This window comes from Impatiens glandulifera, chromosome 9 (assembly GCF_907164915.1).
Source record: "Impatiens glandulifera chromosome 9, dImpGla2.1, whole genome shotgun sequence".
NCBI classification, from domain to species: Eukaryota; Viridiplantae; Streptophyta; class Magnoliopsida; order Ericales; family Balsaminaceae; genus Impatiens; species Impatiens glandulifera.
This window is the reverse complement of record NC_061870.1, coordinates 14,880,262-14,901,449: the sequence shown is the minus strand read 5'-3', so window position 1 is coordinate 14,901,449 and position 21,188 is coordinate 14,880,262. Positions and strand designations below refer to the sequence as shown.

Genomic DNA, 21,188 nt, shown 5'->3' with positions numbered 1-21,188 from the left:
CAAGATGAAATTCAATATTTTTAATGCTTGAGACAGCCTTAGTATATAAGGATGTGTTTTTTTGAGAGCAAAGGGAATTTACAATATAAAAGTATACCATCGAATGAAGAGAATTCACCAATAAAATTTGTAAGAACTTCAAGTCATTTTATAAGGTGACTCAATTATTTTTTGGCACAAAATAACCAACAGCTAACATTTTTTTCCAAAAATATGTAATATATATATATATATATATGAAATTGTCTTCATGGATCAATTCTTCTAATTGGGTTATTAGTCAAATGGTGGCTAATATGAGTGTGAATTTAAAAATTATTGGGATATATATATATATATATATATATATATATATTTTAATGGGAGTGACAATTGATTTAGACCTAAGATATAAATTGAATTTGTTAGAGTTCTACTTTCCTAAGATATATGAAGATTCTTTTTTATTTTTTTATCAAAGATTAAAGAAGTTCGTCATTTATGTTATAACTTGTTGGAAGAATTTCGTCACAAGTCTGATTTTGATAAACGATGTGACGAGGGTAGTTCTTGTTCGAATTCAGCAAATTCTAACATGACAACACCCTAAGTGATCTCCAAAAGTTTATGTAAAAAATTTCAATAATAGTGTTGGAATTAAGCTAATTCCATTAATAAATGGAAATAAGATTGTGATTAAATTAAATTAAATAAAATTCACACAAATTCAAACATGAATTAACAGTGAATTTAATCCAAATTATAATTAAATATTAATTATTTAATTAATATTTAATGCCTAATTAGAAAATTAATGTATAATGTTATGATAAATTGGCTAACGTTTAGACTCTTCAATTTGCTAGCATTGAATGTCTAACATTGTATTTCAACAAATTAACGTATAGGCAACGATGTTAATTAGTTATGGACTAATTAACAATTGAATGAGCAATATTTATTGCTAATAAATGTTTGGATGATTTTATTTGAAGGTTTAATTCTCAGCAATATATACCCATTCATTATGCATTTCACATCATTCAATCATCTTATATTTTTCTCACTTTAGAATTACAAAAGCCCTCTTCTTGTTTTGTGAGTGTTCTTCGAGTTCTTTGCTCGATATTTCCGTTGAAATCGATATTTCTGTTGAAACCCAGTGATAGTTCAGGCACGCTGATCAAGTTCGACAAGTAGTGATTTCAGTGCAGAATCACTACTGAATTTGTTGTACCCTGGGAGACAGCCATCTATGATAAGCTCTAGCATAAACGAGAGACTATGAAACTGTTTTAAGGGAAATGTTTTTAACACATTTCTCGAATCAACATTTTATCTGGTGATTTCGTTCTTTGTAATATTGTATTTATTTAATTTGTTTGTAACATCATTTATATATATATTTCTGTTATTTTCAAGACAAGATTTCTAACAATTTTAAAACAGTCTCATGTGTGCTAAGTTATTTAGTAGCTTGTGCCATCGAAATTTTTGTCTTTGATGTTTCAAGAATACAAGTTATGATCGATTATTTCGACAAGATAAAGTTGTTAATTTAAAGGAATAGAATAATCTACAAATAAATATAAGGCTTTATTATATATATAATGTTAATTATTATTAATATTATTTGTATGAAAGCTTAAATTTATAAGCTAATATTCTAAAGAAAAATTATGTATATTTATTATACAAACGTTTTCTAGAAAATAAATTAGAAAACAATAATTTATTTTATTTTTAAATAAATGTTTCTTGGTTATTAAAATTATTAATAATAATGATAAAAACAAGAAAGTAACTAATATTTAGCTTTCAATTTTCAGAAAATAAATGGTGTTAAAATTAATTATAATTGAAACATATGGTTTCGGTTTTAAAATAATTAATTATTATATATATACATTCTTAAATTAATTAAGTTTGATAATTAAAAGAATGTGATATTAAGATTAATAACTAAGAAGAGATAATATATTTATTTATATAAGTATATATATTGTCTTATATGTTATATTTTGATTATGATGTTAAGTTAAATGTGTAATATATTTATTTGTTAACAGAGTTTAGTCAAATATAAAATATAATTTGTCTCCCAAAAGAAGACAACTTATTGTACAAGTGCAAGAATGATGAAAGGGCGTATTGGCGCAGTGGTTCAAAGTTCAGACGCAATTGTGCGTTGCAGAAGGGAGGTCTCGTGTTCGAATCCAGTTCGGATTTGCTAAAATGACTATGGTCATTGTTGTTAAAAACTATTCCAAGTTTTTGTGTAGAAATTGTGAGTTGAATGGGGGTAGTCAATGATTTCTTTAAATCAGACTAGCTAAATGACTTTAGCAACCATTCCAATTTCTTGTGTACAAATTATGAGTTGAATGGGATAGTCAATGATTTTTTTATAGAAATCTTATTTGTTAAAAGTCATTGATGTTGAAACCATTCCAAATTCTTGTATAGAGATTATGAGATGAATGGATAGTCAATGATTTCTTGGTAGAAATCAGACTCGTTACAATGACTTTATCCATTGATGAATGAAGTAGTTGATGTCATTAATATGAAAATCATTATAATTTCTTGTGTAGAAATTATGAGATTAATGAGATCGATAACGATTTCTTATAAGAAATCTGATTTGTCAAAATGATATTAATCATTATTGTTGACATAATTATAATTTCTCATGTAAAACATTATGAAATGAATTGGGGATCCTAACGATTTCTTATGTAGAAATTTAATTTGCTAAAATGACTTTGTCATTTATATTTTGAAACATTTTAATTTCTTTTGTAGAAATTATGAGATTAATGGGATCGATAACGATTTCTTATAAGAAATCTAATTTGTCAAAATGATATTAATCATTATTGTTGACATAATTATAATTTATCATGTAAAACATTATGAAATGAATTGGGGATCCTAACGATTTCTTATGTAGAAATTTAATTTGCTAAAATGACTTTGTCATTTATATTTTGAAACATTTTAATTTCTTTTATAGAAATTATGTGATTAAGAATGACAGAAAATGAAGGTCGTATGTATAATGAGATTAAATAAGTTGTTTGTGTTAGAACTTATTCTAATCATGTATTTAAAGAGACTCGACTATGTTTGTCAAAATTGTCTTCGCCAAAATTTTTCTCGGTGAGAACAATTTTTCCAGATTTATTTTGAGCATGCATAGTCGCTTCACGCCGATTATTGTTCAAAACATGGCAATGTAAGTGCTTCGATTAAGACATAAAATATATTTGTAGTTATATTTAATTTGATAATGTTGCTAAGTGATTATTAATATAAATCATGCATATTAGCTAATAATATGATGATTCATGTTCATTCATAATAAATATGATCTTCTAGAAATTTATATATATAAATAAAGATTTATTTTCTATCTATTTTATTTTAATAGATAATTTTGAAATTTGTCACAAATTATGTGTTCTTTGATGGACAAAGATTTCTTATAGAAGATTAAAGGTCATCTAATTAATTAAGAAACGAATAATTGATGACATGAATATTTATTTATATAATTAGTTAGTTTTGCATTTGATTAAAGATAAATGATCAACATTCTAATTAAGTGTAATAATTAATATTCTAATTAATTATCATGTATTTTTTAAACGTATTTTTAATGATAAATGAAACTGTATATATATTTGTTTAATAATATATGACATATTATTTATTTGATTACGTTTTTATGTTATTGACTATATATATTATAGTTATTTTGTCGTGGTGAAAGCGATAATATACAATCACATATATGGATATATTAATTTTGGTTTAATATAATATATTTGATATATATTGTTCAATGCATCATTAAAACTTACTTAATTTGATAATTTTGAAATCAAATAATTACAAGGAAAGTCTGGTTTGATTTGAGAATAATATGGCAAACGTGCCGATATTATGGGATGTAACCGAAAATAAATGTTTATGCGACTTCGGTCAATGATGCTTCAAACATTATGATTTCTTTTGTAGAAATCATGTGATACGGTGAATATTTATTTGATTAAATATTCTAATTTCTTTTATAGAAATAAAGTGTTAAAATAAATATTTAAAAATATTTTAATTGATTAAATATTTTTAATTTTTATGTAGAGATTATGTGGAGAATGATTTATAAATGAATAAATATTCTAATCTCTTGTATAGAAATTATGATTTATTCAATTAAATATTTATAATATAGTTATCTTATTCAATGTATGATAAGTATAACAAAAGAAATTTGTAAAAGAATTGAGTGACAATTTCTTGATTAGAAAATCATTGATTTAAAACATACAAATGTGTGTGATTTAAAAACGATACCAACACGAATGTGGGGGAAAATATTTTTATTGATTATAACATAAAAATAATTGTGTATATTATGATAAATAAAAAGATAATTTATTGTTAGAGAAATATGTTCTCTATAAAAGATAAAGTTGCGCAACTTTAGAAAAAGAAACAAAATAACAAGAAAATGTCTTGTTTATATTTGCTGAGTTGGTGCTCAAATTGATATTATAAATTTGAAAATTTTTAAATCAAGAAACGTGTCATATTTTGACATTACTTTCATAAATATTTGAAGAACCTATGTCTTCAAAAAAATTTATGAAATAAATGAAAAGGAAAGTTTATAAAGTCTTGAAATGACTTATAATAAATTTTATAATAATGATATGAAAATCTGATCATACTTTTATTAGAAAGTGGATGTGACAATTATATATATCATGAAGACAATGAAAATTGTTTCATTACGTTTCTTTTGTACAATATTTTATCGTTTAAAATTCCGATAAAAATGATTAAATTCATTAAGGATGTGAATTGCACTACACGAAATATCATATTGTTATCAAATAATATATTGATATTATTAATTAAAAGACTTTACGTCTAAAAGTGAATATGTTTACACTTAAAAGTGCAATCTATGTATGGAAATCTTCTAAAAAAAATTATGATGGATAGATTAAAAGTTATAATCTATGTTTCTGACTTATGTCGAAAAATAAAATATTTTTATGCAAAATATATATTTGTTTACACGAAGGCATAATAGTTCAAAAACATTTTGTCTACTAGTTAGCCAAGTAAACAATATTTTCATAAAAAATAAAATGTTTAAATGGTAAGCATGTACGAATGACTATGCTTCTTATTAGAAGATATTCCAAGATTATCATAAATTTCTAATTATTGTAATAATAATTTGAAATTAAATAAACTTAGAGTCAATGACAAGTCTAGACATACACGTCTTAGCCATAATGTCATTAAACTACACTCTCTAATAGAGTTATCAAATTTGACTATGTAAGTAAAAGATCACATTGTGGATCCACTAATAAAATTATTGAATAGAGAATTTGTTTGAAAATCTTTTAAGACATCAGCCTACTATAAGTTGGTATGAAGGAAAACCTAACCTATGCAGACTGGAGATCCTAAAAACTAGGTTTAATGGGACAACCTAATTGTACTAACTTGGAAAGTTATTGTTGAGGATTAATTCTATAATAAAACAATATATATTTTGACCAGGATAAGCATATCGCTTTTAATGATTCTTTATAAACAAAGAGATCACCTATGTGAGGGAGAAGTGGGGCCGCTTCGAAGAAATTGCACGGCTCAATTCTAGACCCTCTCACAGAACCAGGTGCGTGTTCCATGGCCAAAAGGGACCCAACCATGAGAGCTTGACATGTATAAGGGATAATTCCATGTGAAAGTGTGTAATCGTTTACACAAATGGCAGAATAGTTCAAGAAAATCGAGTCTACTAATCGGCTAGTAAAGTTATATACTTTCATAAGGGAAGGTTCAAAGGGTTACACCTACCTATCCTATGTAGAATTCAACTGTTGAACCTTTCACCGGGTTAATCTTTCAATTTCCATTAATATGGGGGATTGTTTGAATTAAGCTAATTCCATTAATAAATGGAAATAAGATTGTGAATAAATAAAATCAAATAAAATTCACACAAATTCAAACGTGAATTAACGGTGAATTTAATCCAAATTATAATTATTTAATTAATATTTAATGCCTAATTAGAAAATTAAAGTATAATGTTATGATAAACATTTAACTTTAATTTCCTATCAATTGGCTAACGTTTAGACTCTTCAATTTGCTAGCATTGAATGTCTAACATTGTATTTTAACAAATTAACGTATAGGAAACGATGTTAATTAGTTATGGACTAATTAACAAATGAATGAGTAATATGTATTTCTAATAAACGTTTGGATGGTTTTATTTGAAGGTTTAATTCTCAGCAATATATACCCATTCATTATTCATTTCACACCATTCAATCATCTTATATTTTTCTCACTCTAGAATTCCAAACGCCCTCTTCTTGTTTTGTGAGTGTTCTTCGAGTTCTTTTTCGATATTTCCGTTGAAATCAATATTTCTGTTGAAACCCGGTGATAGTTCAGGCACACTAATCAAGTCCGACAAGTAGTGATTTCAGTGCAGAATCACTACTGGATTCGTTGTACCCTGGGAGACAACCATCTACGATAAGCTCTAGCATAAACGGGAGACGATGGAACTGTTTTAAGGGAAATATGTCTAACACATGCCTCAAATCAACATTTTATCTGGTGATTTCGTTCTTTGTAATATTTTGGTGAATATTTTGATATATTGATATGATGGAAGATGAAAGTTTGAAAGTGTTCACTTTTCAAATTATTGCTAAAGATATTTTAGCAATTCAAGTATCCACTATAGTGTAAACCAGATCTTTGTCCTTATGCAAAATACCGTATTTCGAAAATGATAGATTTGCTTGTAATTGTGAAACTTAGATTGGGACTTGAAGGTACAAAAATAAGGGAGTGATTTTATAGTGTTTTGTTAGAAAGAGATCATTTTCTGTTGAAAGAGAGAGGAATACAGGAAAGGGGAGCAAACAACAATACTAAGAACACACTAGGGTTCGTCCTTAAGAACATGCCGATTTTTGACAACTAGAGCTTCGCTTTTCTTCTCTTAGCGAACGTTGAATCGGGACTCGAAGGTACAAACAGGGGAGTGATTTCTTAGTGTTTTAGTTCGAAAGAGCTCCTTTGGCGTTAAGAGGGAGAGGAATACTGGAATTGGAATAATTTTCTAAAGATGAAATTGCAAAGAGCGGGAAACCCTTTTTCCGGAAAAAAAACATTTTTTTTCTCTCTATCTGACGTGACATGCCACGTTGAATTCGTTGCCTTTCGTTTTCATAAGTGATTTCCTTAATCATTTCTCATATATTAATAATTCATTAAGAATACATAATTTTGATCTCCATAAACAATTTAAGAGCCAATATATATATAAAAAAATAATTATCTCATCTAATTTTTTGGAAAAAAAATAAAACAAAGATAATTGTTTATATTATTATCAGAATTTAACAACTAATTAAAATAAAGTATGTAAATATTTTTTTTAAATAACACTATAATTATTTAAATTTTTCTATTAATGTATAGTCAAATTAGGACATTTAAATATTTTTATTTTATAATATATAATAAAAAAAATTAATTTATGAATTTAGAAAGATATTTAGATATCAATGAATTAGATTTCTTTCTTTCTATGAATATTCATAGTGTTCCTATGCGAATTTTGTTTACTTAAATCTATAAATAGACTCCTCTAATCTAAGAAAATTAAACATTTTATATATTCATTACATATTATATCTCCTGTGTTTTATCTTTATCTAATCATGATCAAAACAAACAAAGGGCGTCAAAGAATCACCATGACCAAAATGAAGAACGAGAGTAATCTTAAGGTGACATTTTGCAAAAGAAAAAGTGGGCTTTTCAAGAAATTCAGCGAGCTTATCACACTATGTGGGGCTGAAGTTTTACTTCTAGTATTTTCACCAACAAACAGAGTGTTCTCCTACGGTCATCCCAGTGTAGATGAAATAGTTGGGCCATTATTTGGTTCATCCTCTTCGACGGGTCTTTCCTGTCAAACTCAACAAATGATTGAATCTTATCTGTCATCAAACATTAGGGAACTAAATGCTAATGTGATGCAAGTTGAGAAGTTGATGGAGGTTGAGGAACAGCATGGGAAGAAGATAAATCATGACAAGAAAGTTCGGCAGGATCAAAGATGGTGGGAGAGATCGAATAAAGAGATGAGTTATCAACAACTTGAACATCTCAAGATGTCTCTATTGAATTTAAATGCCATTGTGACCCAAAAGATGTTGGAGTTTTCTAACCCGTAAACTCAAACTTGTTTACGGGAAATAATTATTATTGTGATAAGTTATTGATAAATTTATCTTGTTGTTTTTATTTTTTATAATTTCAATTGTTATTGTTTTGATTGATGTTTGTGTTATTAATTTTATTTTAATTTATTTATGTGTTTGTAACCATATTTTTTGTATTTTAATATTTTTATTGTTTTTATACTAATATCGATTAAGTTTTATGTGATTCGATGAGAAAAAAATATTGAGAAAAAAAATAAATAAAAAGATAATGTTACATTTTTATCATAAAATAAATAATCGAATATTTCATCTTCATTATAGTTGAAGATCTCATCTTTCATGGATCTCTAATCATAAAAAACACTTTAATGCTAAATTCAAAATTTTATAAAGTATATCATAATATATAAAAATATCTTAATTTAAAATATAATTTTATATTTTAATAAATAAAAATCTTATTTTAATTTCCTATCTTTATTATCTTCAATTTTTAATTAAAATCTGTTACAAATTAACAATTAATTAATTGTCATGAAAATTGATTAGATATTTATTAACTGTAGTTAATAGAGAAATACATGTTTATGTAGGAACTGATTAGGTCTGATGACATTGTTGGAAATGAGATTCTCATATGTTGCTGGTTAGATTCCCTTTCCTTTGTATAAATACAAAAGGAAGAAAGGGCTACCAAGAAGCAATAAAGATGGCTTGATTATAAAGATGATAGTTTTATTTACCTCATTAATTTTGAAAAGTAATTTTATGTTTTTTCTCTTAATTACATTTCATAAAGTAATTATTCAACCATACATATTTTATTATCCCTCATTTGGTCTCAGTATGTTTATATATATTTAAGAAGATAATATAGCAAATATTGTAAATCATTTTTTAGTTAACTTTTGATTATATACTATATTATTTCATATATAAATAATATATATTCTTTTAAAACATAACACCATAATTAAACTATTTAATTACATTATTTATTTCATAAATAAATACTATTATTTTAAAACCTTAATTCAATAATTAAATCTTTTTAATTATGTATATATTATTTAATTTTATAAATCAATATTATATTAATTAATATTTATATCTAGTATATATCTATTAATAATTAACGATTACCAATCATTTTCTTAGATATAATTTATAAACTCTTAGTTTGTGTCCTCGTAGGACTCAATTATAATTGTTATAAGTTTTACCATATTAATCTTAATTGTCTCCTAGCAAAGCACTGTGACTCTTAAAATAATTGGATTAAATTATCTTAAATAATTATTCAATTCAAAATTAGTATTGCACGTTAAATTAAATGACACATTTTTTTTCAAGGGGATGGTCGGACAATAAAAAATTTGATACTTCTCAAGAGGAAATTCAATCAAGACCACACACGCAAATGTTTGATCGTATGAGGATCATAAATGAGCTTCATTTTTCCTTGGTAAGATTAAATTAACTTCTAGATATTTCAACTAGATATTTCTTGATGAGGTGAAATATCTACTTTATGATGTTATTTTTGAATTTACTCTATTAAGTTTTTAGATTTGATTATGATTAAGATTTGTGAAGTTTATTGTGAATTCTTCTTTATTTTTTCTTATTTTAGGTTTAAAATTTTAATAATTAAATATCAACTTCTTACTAAGAAAGTTTTTAAATTATTATTGGACAAATATTGGATTTCTCAAATGATATTATTTGAGTTAATGAGGATTAAATCTAAGTTGATGTCTATTATTTTGAATGTCATTTATGATAAATTATAAAACTTTTACTATTGTTTTTTATTTATTTAGTAAGCTTGTTTCATTATAATCCAAGCTTGCATATGAAAAATGATGTCAAATTTCATTTATTTTGAGATATTTTATGTTTTTATAATATTTAATTAAAGATTTGAAACAATCTTATTTGGTATGATTATAAAAAACACTTTTTTTAATTAAATTAGCATATTATAGTATTTTTATATAAATATTAAAATAAATAAATACAATTTATATTTAATTCACTTTTTACATATGTCTTTAGATACAGTCTAAAGAAAGAACTAACACGTATGAACAAGAACTAAGTTGTCTAATTTACCTCTATGCAGCTACTGCCCAAAAGACGTATGTCTTTAAATGCAGTCTAAAGAAAGAGCGAGTAGACATAGTCTGAACTTCATCAAACGGGTTGTTTGAAGAAGTGCGCAAGCAAACGTAGTCTGAAATTCATTAGACGGGGTTGTCTAAAGAACGACGTGAGAAGACGTCTAGGACTAAATAGATGGGTTATTTGAAGAAGTGCGCGAGCATACATAGTCTGAACTTTATCAGACGGTCTGTCTGAAGAAATGCGCGAGCAGACATCTAGGACTCAACAAACGCTCTAGTCTGAAGAAGCGCTAGCAGACGTCTAGGTTTCAAAGAACGCTCTATTCTGATGAAGCGCTTGTAGACGTCTAGGCTTCAACAGACGCTCTGGTCTAAAGAAGTGCTAGCAAATGTCTAGGCTTCAACAAACGCTCTGGTCTGAAGAAGCTCTAACAGATGTGAAGGCTTTAACAGACGTTCTAGTCTGAAGAAGCGTTAGCAGACTATTAGGATCGGGATATCCGAAAGAGACTTGGGGTCTCTTTAGGTCTAACGCTTACACAACACGTCGGTTGATACTAACTCGGTTAGAAGTTAATATCGGTCTCTATACTACACAAACCGTCACAAACTCTTGAACCGAGTTCAAGTGCATAAATGTTTGTTTCGATTTGAAGAAACACACACACGAATTGGACAGCAATAGAAGGATATGAAATGGAGAAGAAACACAACACAAGATTTATGGATGTTCGGAGATAAAGCTCCTACGTCACCCCTTCTTCTCAAACATTAAGAAGGATATTCACTAAGAATATTCAACACACTTTACAATACGTCAAATAACTGAGGCTTATTTACTACTCGTTATTTACTTACAACTCTCACTTCTTACATAAAATGAATGGAATTGTAATATCCTTAGCACTTTGGACAGTATGTAAACAAGAACAGTTTAGGCTTTGATTCAATTCTAAAATATGTTGTCTCATAGTCTTGTATATCTTCTTGGTATATCTTTTGGGTATGATGTTGTTGTTCTTCAATCTTCTCTTAAATAGTGAAATATGGTAACAGTTATATTTCTCATTCAACGGATACTTGCATGGTAATCCTTGATCCTTGTTTCTGATTGGTCGGTCAAGAAGGCACAACATGACATTAAATGTGGTTCATACTTCCCAAGAAACATATCAGTCGGCATGTTTGACTTCTATTGATTTAATCATCTAGAGCGGTTTGACAGATACCTGCTCCTTGGGGACTGTTGTTGGACTTATACCAAAATAGGTATCTGATCACTTTTGGCAGTCTTTTGCTTCCCAAGATCTATCATCAGACTTGTATCAAAATGGAAATAATAGTTTTTATATTTGAAATCTTCCTTCTACATATTCTCAAAGTATTCTGAAGTACACCAAAATGGAAACTTCCAACCGTTCTCAGTTTAAATCTCTTAGTATATGACTGATTCCACATCTCTGATTTGATCGGTCAAGCTACCGGTCATTTCATATCTTGTATAGAAGCTTAGGATTGCACCAAGTATTTTACCGGACAGATCACCGATTGCGCCGTCTTTTTAATATCGGTGGACCGGACATACTGAGGAAGAATAGAAGCCGATTTCTCTTTGAGGGATAAATGATAGGTTTACTGATCATACAACTGAGCGGTAAAGCCATTTTTCACTGTCGAGTCGATCCTGTACTTGTTTCGTTGTAAAGATAGTCGAATAGATGGTTTGATTAGATAATCCCGGTTTGCGCCGCCTTTGTAATATCGGTCCGACCGGACTAGAGTGATTAAGCTGTTATGAGGATATGACCGAATTCTGGTGGATTTGGTTAGGTTTTTCAGATATTTAATTACCTGCTAATTAACTATCTATTTTCTCTAACATAGACATCTAGGTTTCAAAAAAAGACTAAAGCAACACCCACTCATCTTCCCTACTCATCACCCGACAAGCGATAGTCTGTCACATCAGCACACACAATAATCAACGGAATAATTCCACATGTTAATATTCAGATTCGACCGTTGCATTAATTAACGTGTATCATTTATACAAACCTTTTTTTTTTTTTTGGGGAAAACAGCTTAGTGCCATTTCATTAAAAAAAAACCCAAAAGAGGGAAAAAATACAAAAGTTTAAGATCAGATCTAGACAATTTCTAGATTTGACAATGAAACAATAATTGAATTACAGACAATAACAATAACAATTAGCGCCTACAGCGTTTTTACTTTTATTCTACTTGTGACCTTCTCAAACGAAATATCCCATATATGGCAGAGCTTTCTATTCTCTTCATTCCTTTCGATTCCTCTCCAGGATTGAATGAGTACGTTTCCATCTGAAGTTATATCTCTCCAAATATCTTCAGCGGTTCTACTTCTTCCACTGTGAGTTCTTGAATTTCTTTCTTTCCAGATATTGTAGATTACTGCTCCAAAGTAGCATTTCAACATACTTACATAGAAGGATCTTCCTTTTGCTTTATTCTTCATCCACTCTTGGATTTCTTCCCATATTCTTGGAAAGTTGATGATGTTCATGTTTGCAGCATACATCCTCCAGATTTGTATTACAAAAGAGCATTCCCCAAATAAATGGTTTATGCTTTCCTCAACTCCCGAACATAGGACACAGTTGATATCAGTAATGTTTATATATTTTCGAATTCTGTCTTTTGTTGTCAACCTTTTCCTGTATACCAGCCAGAGAATAAATTGGTGACGAGGAATAATCTTTGGAGACCATACCACATTATGCCAATCTACCTCCTGTCCTCTTGTTCTAACAATTTCCCATGCCTTTCCTGTAATAAACTTCTCATTGCTTTCTGTTTTCCAACTTATTTCATCATTATTTTCATTGAGTTGCTTCTGCCTCATTAGGTTTAGGATTCTATCACCTTCTGGAATACGCCTCAAAAGTGAATCACATCTACCTTCATATACGTCTCTAAATGAGTACTTGATGTATTCTCTTCTAACTCTGTTTCCTTGCATTTCTTCTTTGAATATAATGGGAATATTATCCAGCCAAGGATCATGCCAGAATAGTACCCCTCTTCCATTTCCAATTGTGGTTTTCACCATTTGAAAGGCATCTTTTCTTGTTTTTAGGATTTTCTTCAATGACCATGCCATTCTTTCGTTGATGCTTAGTGTCCAGATACTCTAAAAAGCTCAATAGTCACATGACATTCAAGTAGGGCTACGATACTCAAGTGCGTCTACAACACTCAAGTAGAGCTACGCTACATCAGAACGCGGAGCTCTACAACACTCCATCATTGAATGCAAAGAGGTTGTGACTCATATATATATGTGGATCTTAATCAAGAAGGTGTTGGATATATTACCGCTTTTATTCAAGATTACTCTCTCATTATCCCAATTGTAATTCGTATACTATGTACTTTCCATTAAGATAAGATGAGAGTGAAATTGTTGTAATATTTGTTAAGAATGTTCAGCATTATAAGTTGAACAGAGGGTGTGATCAATAGAGTGTGAGTTAGATGTTTAGAACAGGCATTGTTAAGTCATGGGTTTCTGATCGAGCTTGTGTAGAGGCTATAAAAGTTAAAGTCTTCTATTGTATCCTTTTGGTAATAGAAGAAGGGGTGACGTAAGAGTTTTTATCTCCTAACATCCATAAACAACTCCGTGTCTATTTCTTAATGACTTATTCATTCTGCATCAATACGCTTCAAATCTAGTGAGTTATTCCACACTTGAATCTGATTTAAGAGCTTGCGAAGATTTGTCATGAGAATAAAAACATGTCTTAACCTCCAACAGGGTTAAAACCGAATTGGAAGTCGATAATTGTTCAACAATACTCAAATCCCACCGGTTGTTGTTGACACCGATCCCAACATAGAGAAATTGAGAAGATTATGATTTAAATTGAGATCGAGAGAGTCGAAACAATAAAACACACATAGGGTTAAAAGACGCAAAAGGAGAGTAGATGATATGTTGTATCCCTAGATGAGCCACAGTATGTACCCTCTTCAAATTTGAGGGCTTAGATGTGAAAATATGAATGTGGAACCCCATATAAAATTTTAAAATAAGTCCCAAACTATTTGAAGAGTGGTTTCATATCTCCAAAAGGAGACCGAGAAAATTTGATTTTAGGATTATAGGTTGCCATTGGCACTGGCTCATATTCTTGTCTCTCCAATTGGGCTTGTTAAATCTATGATTATTTGAGAAAAAATAAAATTTATGTATACTAGATTATTTTGGTAAAAGGATTACATAGTATTTATAATATAATAATATAAATATTATGAAATAAATAACTAATGATAAAATAAAATATTAATTTAATTAATCATTTACTATAAATAAATTATATTTTAACAAATAATTGATAGTTAATTATTTAGATGATAATAATATTAATATTAGTATAAATGAATAAATAATAATTAACCATATTTTCTTGTCATATACTAATTGTCGTATAAGATAATAAATTGAACAAAGTGAACTATTACATTATTATTACATCACATAATAGATCAAACAAACGGAACAATTACGATTATTTTAATATTGATTTATCAAATTTTGAATTTAACCTATAATTAAATGTAAACGGAATAGATGCCCGAATCACTTGAATGGTATCTTTTATGAAAATAGTTTTTAGATAACTTCATTATTATTAATTTAAAATATTGGTGTGAAATGTATAATAAAAATAAGAAATAATTTTTTTTTATTCCAATATAATTATTGTAAAAGAATGAATTAATTAATTTAATAAAATATACAAAATTAGATGGCACATTTACACTTTTTTCATGGTACGTACAATTCTTAAATATTTAACTCTATAAATAGATTTTCTCCAATTTATTCGTAAACACACTTAATCTTTGTATTACATATTACGATTCACATCAATAATTTTAACTATCTAATCATGATAAGAACATGCATAGGAAGTAAAAAACTTAACATATCAAAAATGTAGAACGAAAAGAACCTTCAAGTCATCAAACTGAATATTGTAAAAAATCAGTCAACTAACTAGTCACATTATAGGAGGACTACCTTTTTTTATCTCAAGAAAACAAAGTATTTTTATTTGGTCATCCAAGTTTGGATGACATAGCTCACCATTTATTTGGTAGTCTTGGACTCTCCCATTAACCCAACAACTTATGGACGCTAAAACTAGAGAACTCAATACTCAACTTATGCAGGTGAAAGATCAAGTATAGGTCAAAAAGCAACATGGAAAGGCAATTACTCAAGCCTTAATAGTTGGGCAAGATCAAAGGTTTTGTGAAAGATCGAGGGAAAAGATTAGTTATCAACAACTGAGCACCTCAAAATGTCCCTCGAGAATGTAGAGGTCATGGCGAGAATTCAATCTAGATTACTTTTTTTTAGGGAAAATGGTTAAAACTATTTTATTAAAATCTCAAAAGCGGGAGGGTCAAGAATCAAAGCAATACAAATCTCATCCATGATTAAAGAATGATAATCAAACGACCCTAAGAAACCTAATTAGTAGCAATCAAAACATAAAAAAAAAAGATTACTTTGTTTCAAACTATATCAAATCCTAATTATCCCAATCAGGATTTTTATTTCCATACAAACCTGTTGTTTCAACCGGTTGTGTTCCTCTTCCCCTTCCCTTTTCTCTTGCAATAAATGGGGATGAACTGAAGAGGTGATGATGACTGTCTATTCTCATTATAATTGTCTATTCAATCTAGAATACTTTGAATAATTATTCATGGTGTTGTTTTGCTTTTTTATGTTTTATTTAATTGTTTATTTTTGTACGTATTCACGATGTTATTGTTCTTTGTATTTTTAGCTGTAATATTTTTTATGGTATTTTAATAAAATATTATTTCGAAAAAAAATAAAACAAATCACTTAAGTTTTTATTATCAAATTATTTGAAATAAGTTTTATGTCTTTTAATAGAAAAATAAATATTTAATTCAGTGAAAAGAAAATAAATATTTACAAAATAAAAGTTAAAAAAGTAATTAATAGTATTATTTTACATATTTTATTTTACTATAATTAATTAATAATATTTAAAGTAATTAAATAAATGATATTTTAATCAATAATTGAAAAAAATATTTTAATTAACTTTTATATTGTATTTTCAAATATCTAACTTATAATAATATAAAATTTATTTAATAAAAATATTATTTGATGCTATTATATTAATTGTATAAGATGTTCACTTCTAATTCTTAAATCTGTTATATTTTATATATTGATTATTGATTATAAAGATATAATATAAATAAATATTTATCTAATCTGAATTTTATGAAAAAGTAAATAAAACAAAAAAAAAATGGTTACATTATTTTCGAACTTAACGACTAATTAAAATTACGTATGTAAATATTTTTTATTCTCCAGATAGTTGAAGTTGCAAGACTGGTTGGTTAGATATTTTAATTTCTTATCAATTGAAATACCACTTTTGTTCTCCTGAGCTTTGGATGATTGCTTGCCTAATGGAAAACTTGCTAGAGACTTGGACTACATCATAATAGAAGCAAAGCTGGTGGTGTTACTAGCTCAGAAACTGTCCATATTAGAGGAGGAGGAGGAGACGGTGGACTAAGTTATTTTTGTTCAATAGTATTAAATAAATAAATTTATGTTTTTGTATTTTTTATGTTAAAATAATATAATAAAAAAATAACATTTGACAATAATGTTAAATAAGTTAATAGTGTTTTTAAGTTATAAAATATTAAGAGGGTTGTAAATTTAACAAAATTATTAAACTATTGTACTAAATTTGTCATTTATCCAAAACAATGACACTATAAACCTCTAAATATGTTACAAGATTAGACTTGCATAAAAACAATATTTAAATTTTTTTTTAAATTATTGTTTTAAATATTTTATTGAGATTTTAATTTAGATAGAATATTATTCTGATATATATTTTAATTATGTATATATTGAATTTATCCGTTAAAAATAAACTCCACTTCCCTTTTAGTCAATTGAATTTAAGAGATTTTTAGTGAAATATTTTTATGATATATTTTCTTCTTCATTTTAAAATTGTCATTCTCTCCAATTAAACCACTTTTTTTCACTCTGCTCACATCTTTATTGACTTTTCGATCCTCCTCCATCATTGGCCAGTCAAATAGGTAACACTTTATAAAATGCTATGTTTTTTAAAAAAAAAATACAGTTTATTGTCATTTCATTAAAAAAACTCACATGTTTGGAAAATAATTTTAGAGTTAATATCAAACCTAGACAATTTATTTTTTTGACTAATAAACAAACAATAAACCAAAATTACAAACAACTAAGAGAATTACAACAAACAAAAATTGTCTAAAGCGTTTTGAATCTAATTTTGTTGGTGAATATTCTATAGGAGATATTCTATCTTTGGCTTAAGCTCCAGTTTTATTCATTTTTCTGAATTTCTCTCAAAGTATGAATTAGTGCATTTCTATATGCAACTACATCTTCTCAGACTTTCTCCACTGATTTACGTATTGTACTGTAAATTCTTGCATTTCTTTCCCTCCATACATTGTAGATAAATGCTCCAAAGAAGCATTTCAACAATTTAATGTAGAAGTTGTCTCTCTTCCCTTTTACTGTATTCATTTCTTTGATTTCATTCCATGTTCAGGGAAATTAGAAACATATGTTATGTAATTATACTCCTATTTTCTTTTTTATCTTTTCTACCTACTTCATATGTTGCTATTTTTTTATTTTTTTGAGAACGTTGATACTTTTTGATTTGTCTTAATGGAGAATCATATATTCATTAGTCTTCTTTTCTTCTGATATTTTTTTTTGTTTCTCTAACTATAATTTTTTATTTTGATTGATCTACTTGCTGCTTCACTTTTCTTATTATGTTTTTTTGCTGCTTCAATTTGCTTATCAATCAAAGTTTCATTAATTTCCTCTTACAATTATTGACAATACAGTTCACTTAAGTTATACATTATTATAGACATTTATTTTTTACTTCTCAATAATATAGTGTATATATTTTAAAAAATCCTGAATTTATTTTTATACAAAATTCATATACATTCTTCATTCATGAATTATTAAATGAGAAATTACTTTTAGAGCCATTGATGTGTAAATTGGGTTACAAAATAATTAATGACATATTTTTAATAAAAGTATGGTGGTAATAATTTAAATTGAAATAATTTTGGCTATTATTATACTTACCATCATTATAAAATACTTAATTAGTTTTGGAAAAAAATTTGTTTTACAATTAAGTCAAAAATTGATTTATGAGTTTGAAATAGATTTTTTTAATTAAATTAATCCTGAGTATATAAATTGATTTTAACAAATTAATATTATAAATAATTTTGACTTGATTTTTCTTTTACAATTATGTAATATGTTTTGGGAATTAATTATGTGTAAATCAAGACTCCTTAAAAATTATAAATTGTTTCAGGGAAAGTCTTTTCGTTTTTTCGTTTTTGATATAATGAATATGTTAGTTATAATCGATTTTAAAATAAATGATTTTATATTTAAAATATTTAATTTATTTTCGTAGGGTATTTGAAAAAAAAATGAAGAGAATAAATAGAAGAACGGAGAGAAATATTAGAACTTCAATTCTCGGTGAGGAAGAAGATTGAAACAACGTCGTTTCATTGGACGCAGTCTGCGTTCTATTCGTCTTTTCATTGGACGCAGTCTGCGTTCCATTCGCAGTTAGTGACCTTGACTAACAGGATTAGTCCAACCCGTTAGTTGATCCGGTGGGGGTAGGCACTCAGTTTCAGATGTGTGGTGTATTCCCGTGGTCGTTGGATGATGCTTGGATACTCATTTGATGGACCAGGTTCCTAATGCAAAATTAAAAAACAAATCTATTATAATAGATTACAATATTTATTTTTTATAAAAAGATTATTTGAAATCAATTTTTAATCCCTTTTTCATGTTTTTTTTTCATAACAAATTTCACTAAAATTATTTCTATCGAAATAATAAAAAATTATGTTCATATTTTATTTTTTTTTATTTTGAGGATTTTTTGAGTATTTATATAATTGTTTTAAGTAATAAATTAAATATAATTCATTATTAAATTACAATTAAATATTAAACCTCTTTTCTTTGGTATATTTTGAGTAAAATAAATACAATACTTTAATTTTAAATTATTTTTGGATTTTTGAATGTTTTTTTAATTAGATTTAACTATCATAATAGTTAACCCTTAATTATGTTTTAATTCATTTTATAGTTATTTTGAATATAAAAGTTCAAAATATTATTTTAATATTATTAAAAATAATAATATTATTTAAAAATATAGGTAGGTAAAATTTTTATGTTTACAATAATTTTATTTATTTTAATTATTTTATAATTTGTATAATTATATATATACATCAATTATTTTCAAATATTATATATATATATATATATATATATATATTCAAATTTTAATTTTCAATATATTTAAATAAAAATAAATTAAACTTTTTGATTTTTTATTTACCTTTAATATTAATATTTTCTTTTACTTTCTAAAATTATTAAACAAATCATTATTTTAACCTTTTTTTATATTAATTTTTTAACTTTTATATTTTTTTTTCACAATAAATATCATTATATGTATATATATCAAAAATATATATATTTGTATTAATTATTTTATCATTTATATAACGGTCCATTTAAAAAAATTATATATATATATATATATATATATATATATATATATATATATAACAAGTTTTTCAAAATTTAATTTATAATATATTTAAATAAAAATAATTTAATCAGTTTAAATATTGGTCTCTATTTTATATTAATATTTGTTTTATTTATCTCCATATTTATTATTACTCTTTTTTAAAATTTAATTTTTTTATCTTTATATTATTTTTTCAATAAATAATTTTTAATAAATAATAATATAATTAGATGCACGTGAATCATTTTATAAAATTATATATATTTATATATAACAACTTAAATAAAAATATATTAATCTTTTTAATTATTTGTCTCTCTTTTATATTAATTTTTGTTTTACTTCTCTTTATATTTATCAATTAAATTATTTTTAACTAATTTTCTTGATTTAAGTTTTTTATTTTTTCTTTAAAAGTATTTTTTATTAATAATTATATATATATATATATATATATATTATATTATATCAATAATTTTATTTGTTTTCATTATAATATATTTTTAAATAATATATATATATAAATAAAATAATAATATTTCTTTATTATTTATCACCTTTATATATTAATATTATTTTTTATTTCTCTGGAAAATCATAATTTATTTATTTTTCTTAATTTAATTCTTTAACTCTTATAACTTTTATTCAGGTTTTAACAAATAATTATATATATATATATATATATTATATTATATATATATATATTTAAATAATTATTTTGTCCAAATTATTTTATAATTAATTTAATTATATATATATAACAATCTATTCAAAATTTAATTGGTGAATATATTTAAATAAATATAAATTAATATTTATGATTATTTGTCCCCCTTTTATATTAATATTTTTTTTATTTCTCTATATTTATTAAATACATCACTATTTTAACTATTTTTCTTAATTTAATTGTTTTATTTTTATATTTTTTATTCACTATATTGTTTTTAATAAATACTTGTATATATATATATATAAACAATTTTATTTTTATTAATTATTTTATAATATATATATATAATTATATATACATAAATAATATTTTATTTATATTA

At 25.9% G+C, this 21,188-nt stretch overlaps 1 protein-coding gene across 1 annotated transcript; it reads left to right on the top strand.

The window, feature by feature from the left end:
• The first annotated feature begins 7,793 nt into the window (after positions 1-7,793).
• Positions 7,794-8,276, top strand: LOC124915866 (agamous-like MADS-box protein AGL62). Its single transcript, XM_047456615.1, has one exon. The coding sequence runs from the start codon at positions 7,794-7,796 to the stop codon at positions 8,274-8,276; it is 483 nt and encodes a 160-aa protein (XP_047312571.1).
• The last annotated feature ends 12,912 nt before the right edge of the window (positions 8,277-21,188 follow it).

Bases quoted from the DNA above. Each gene is read 5' to 3' on its own strand.
- LOC124915866 (XM_047456615.1), top strand. From the start codon at position 7,794: ATGACCAAAATGAAGAACGAGAGTAATCTTAAGGTGACATTTTGCAAA.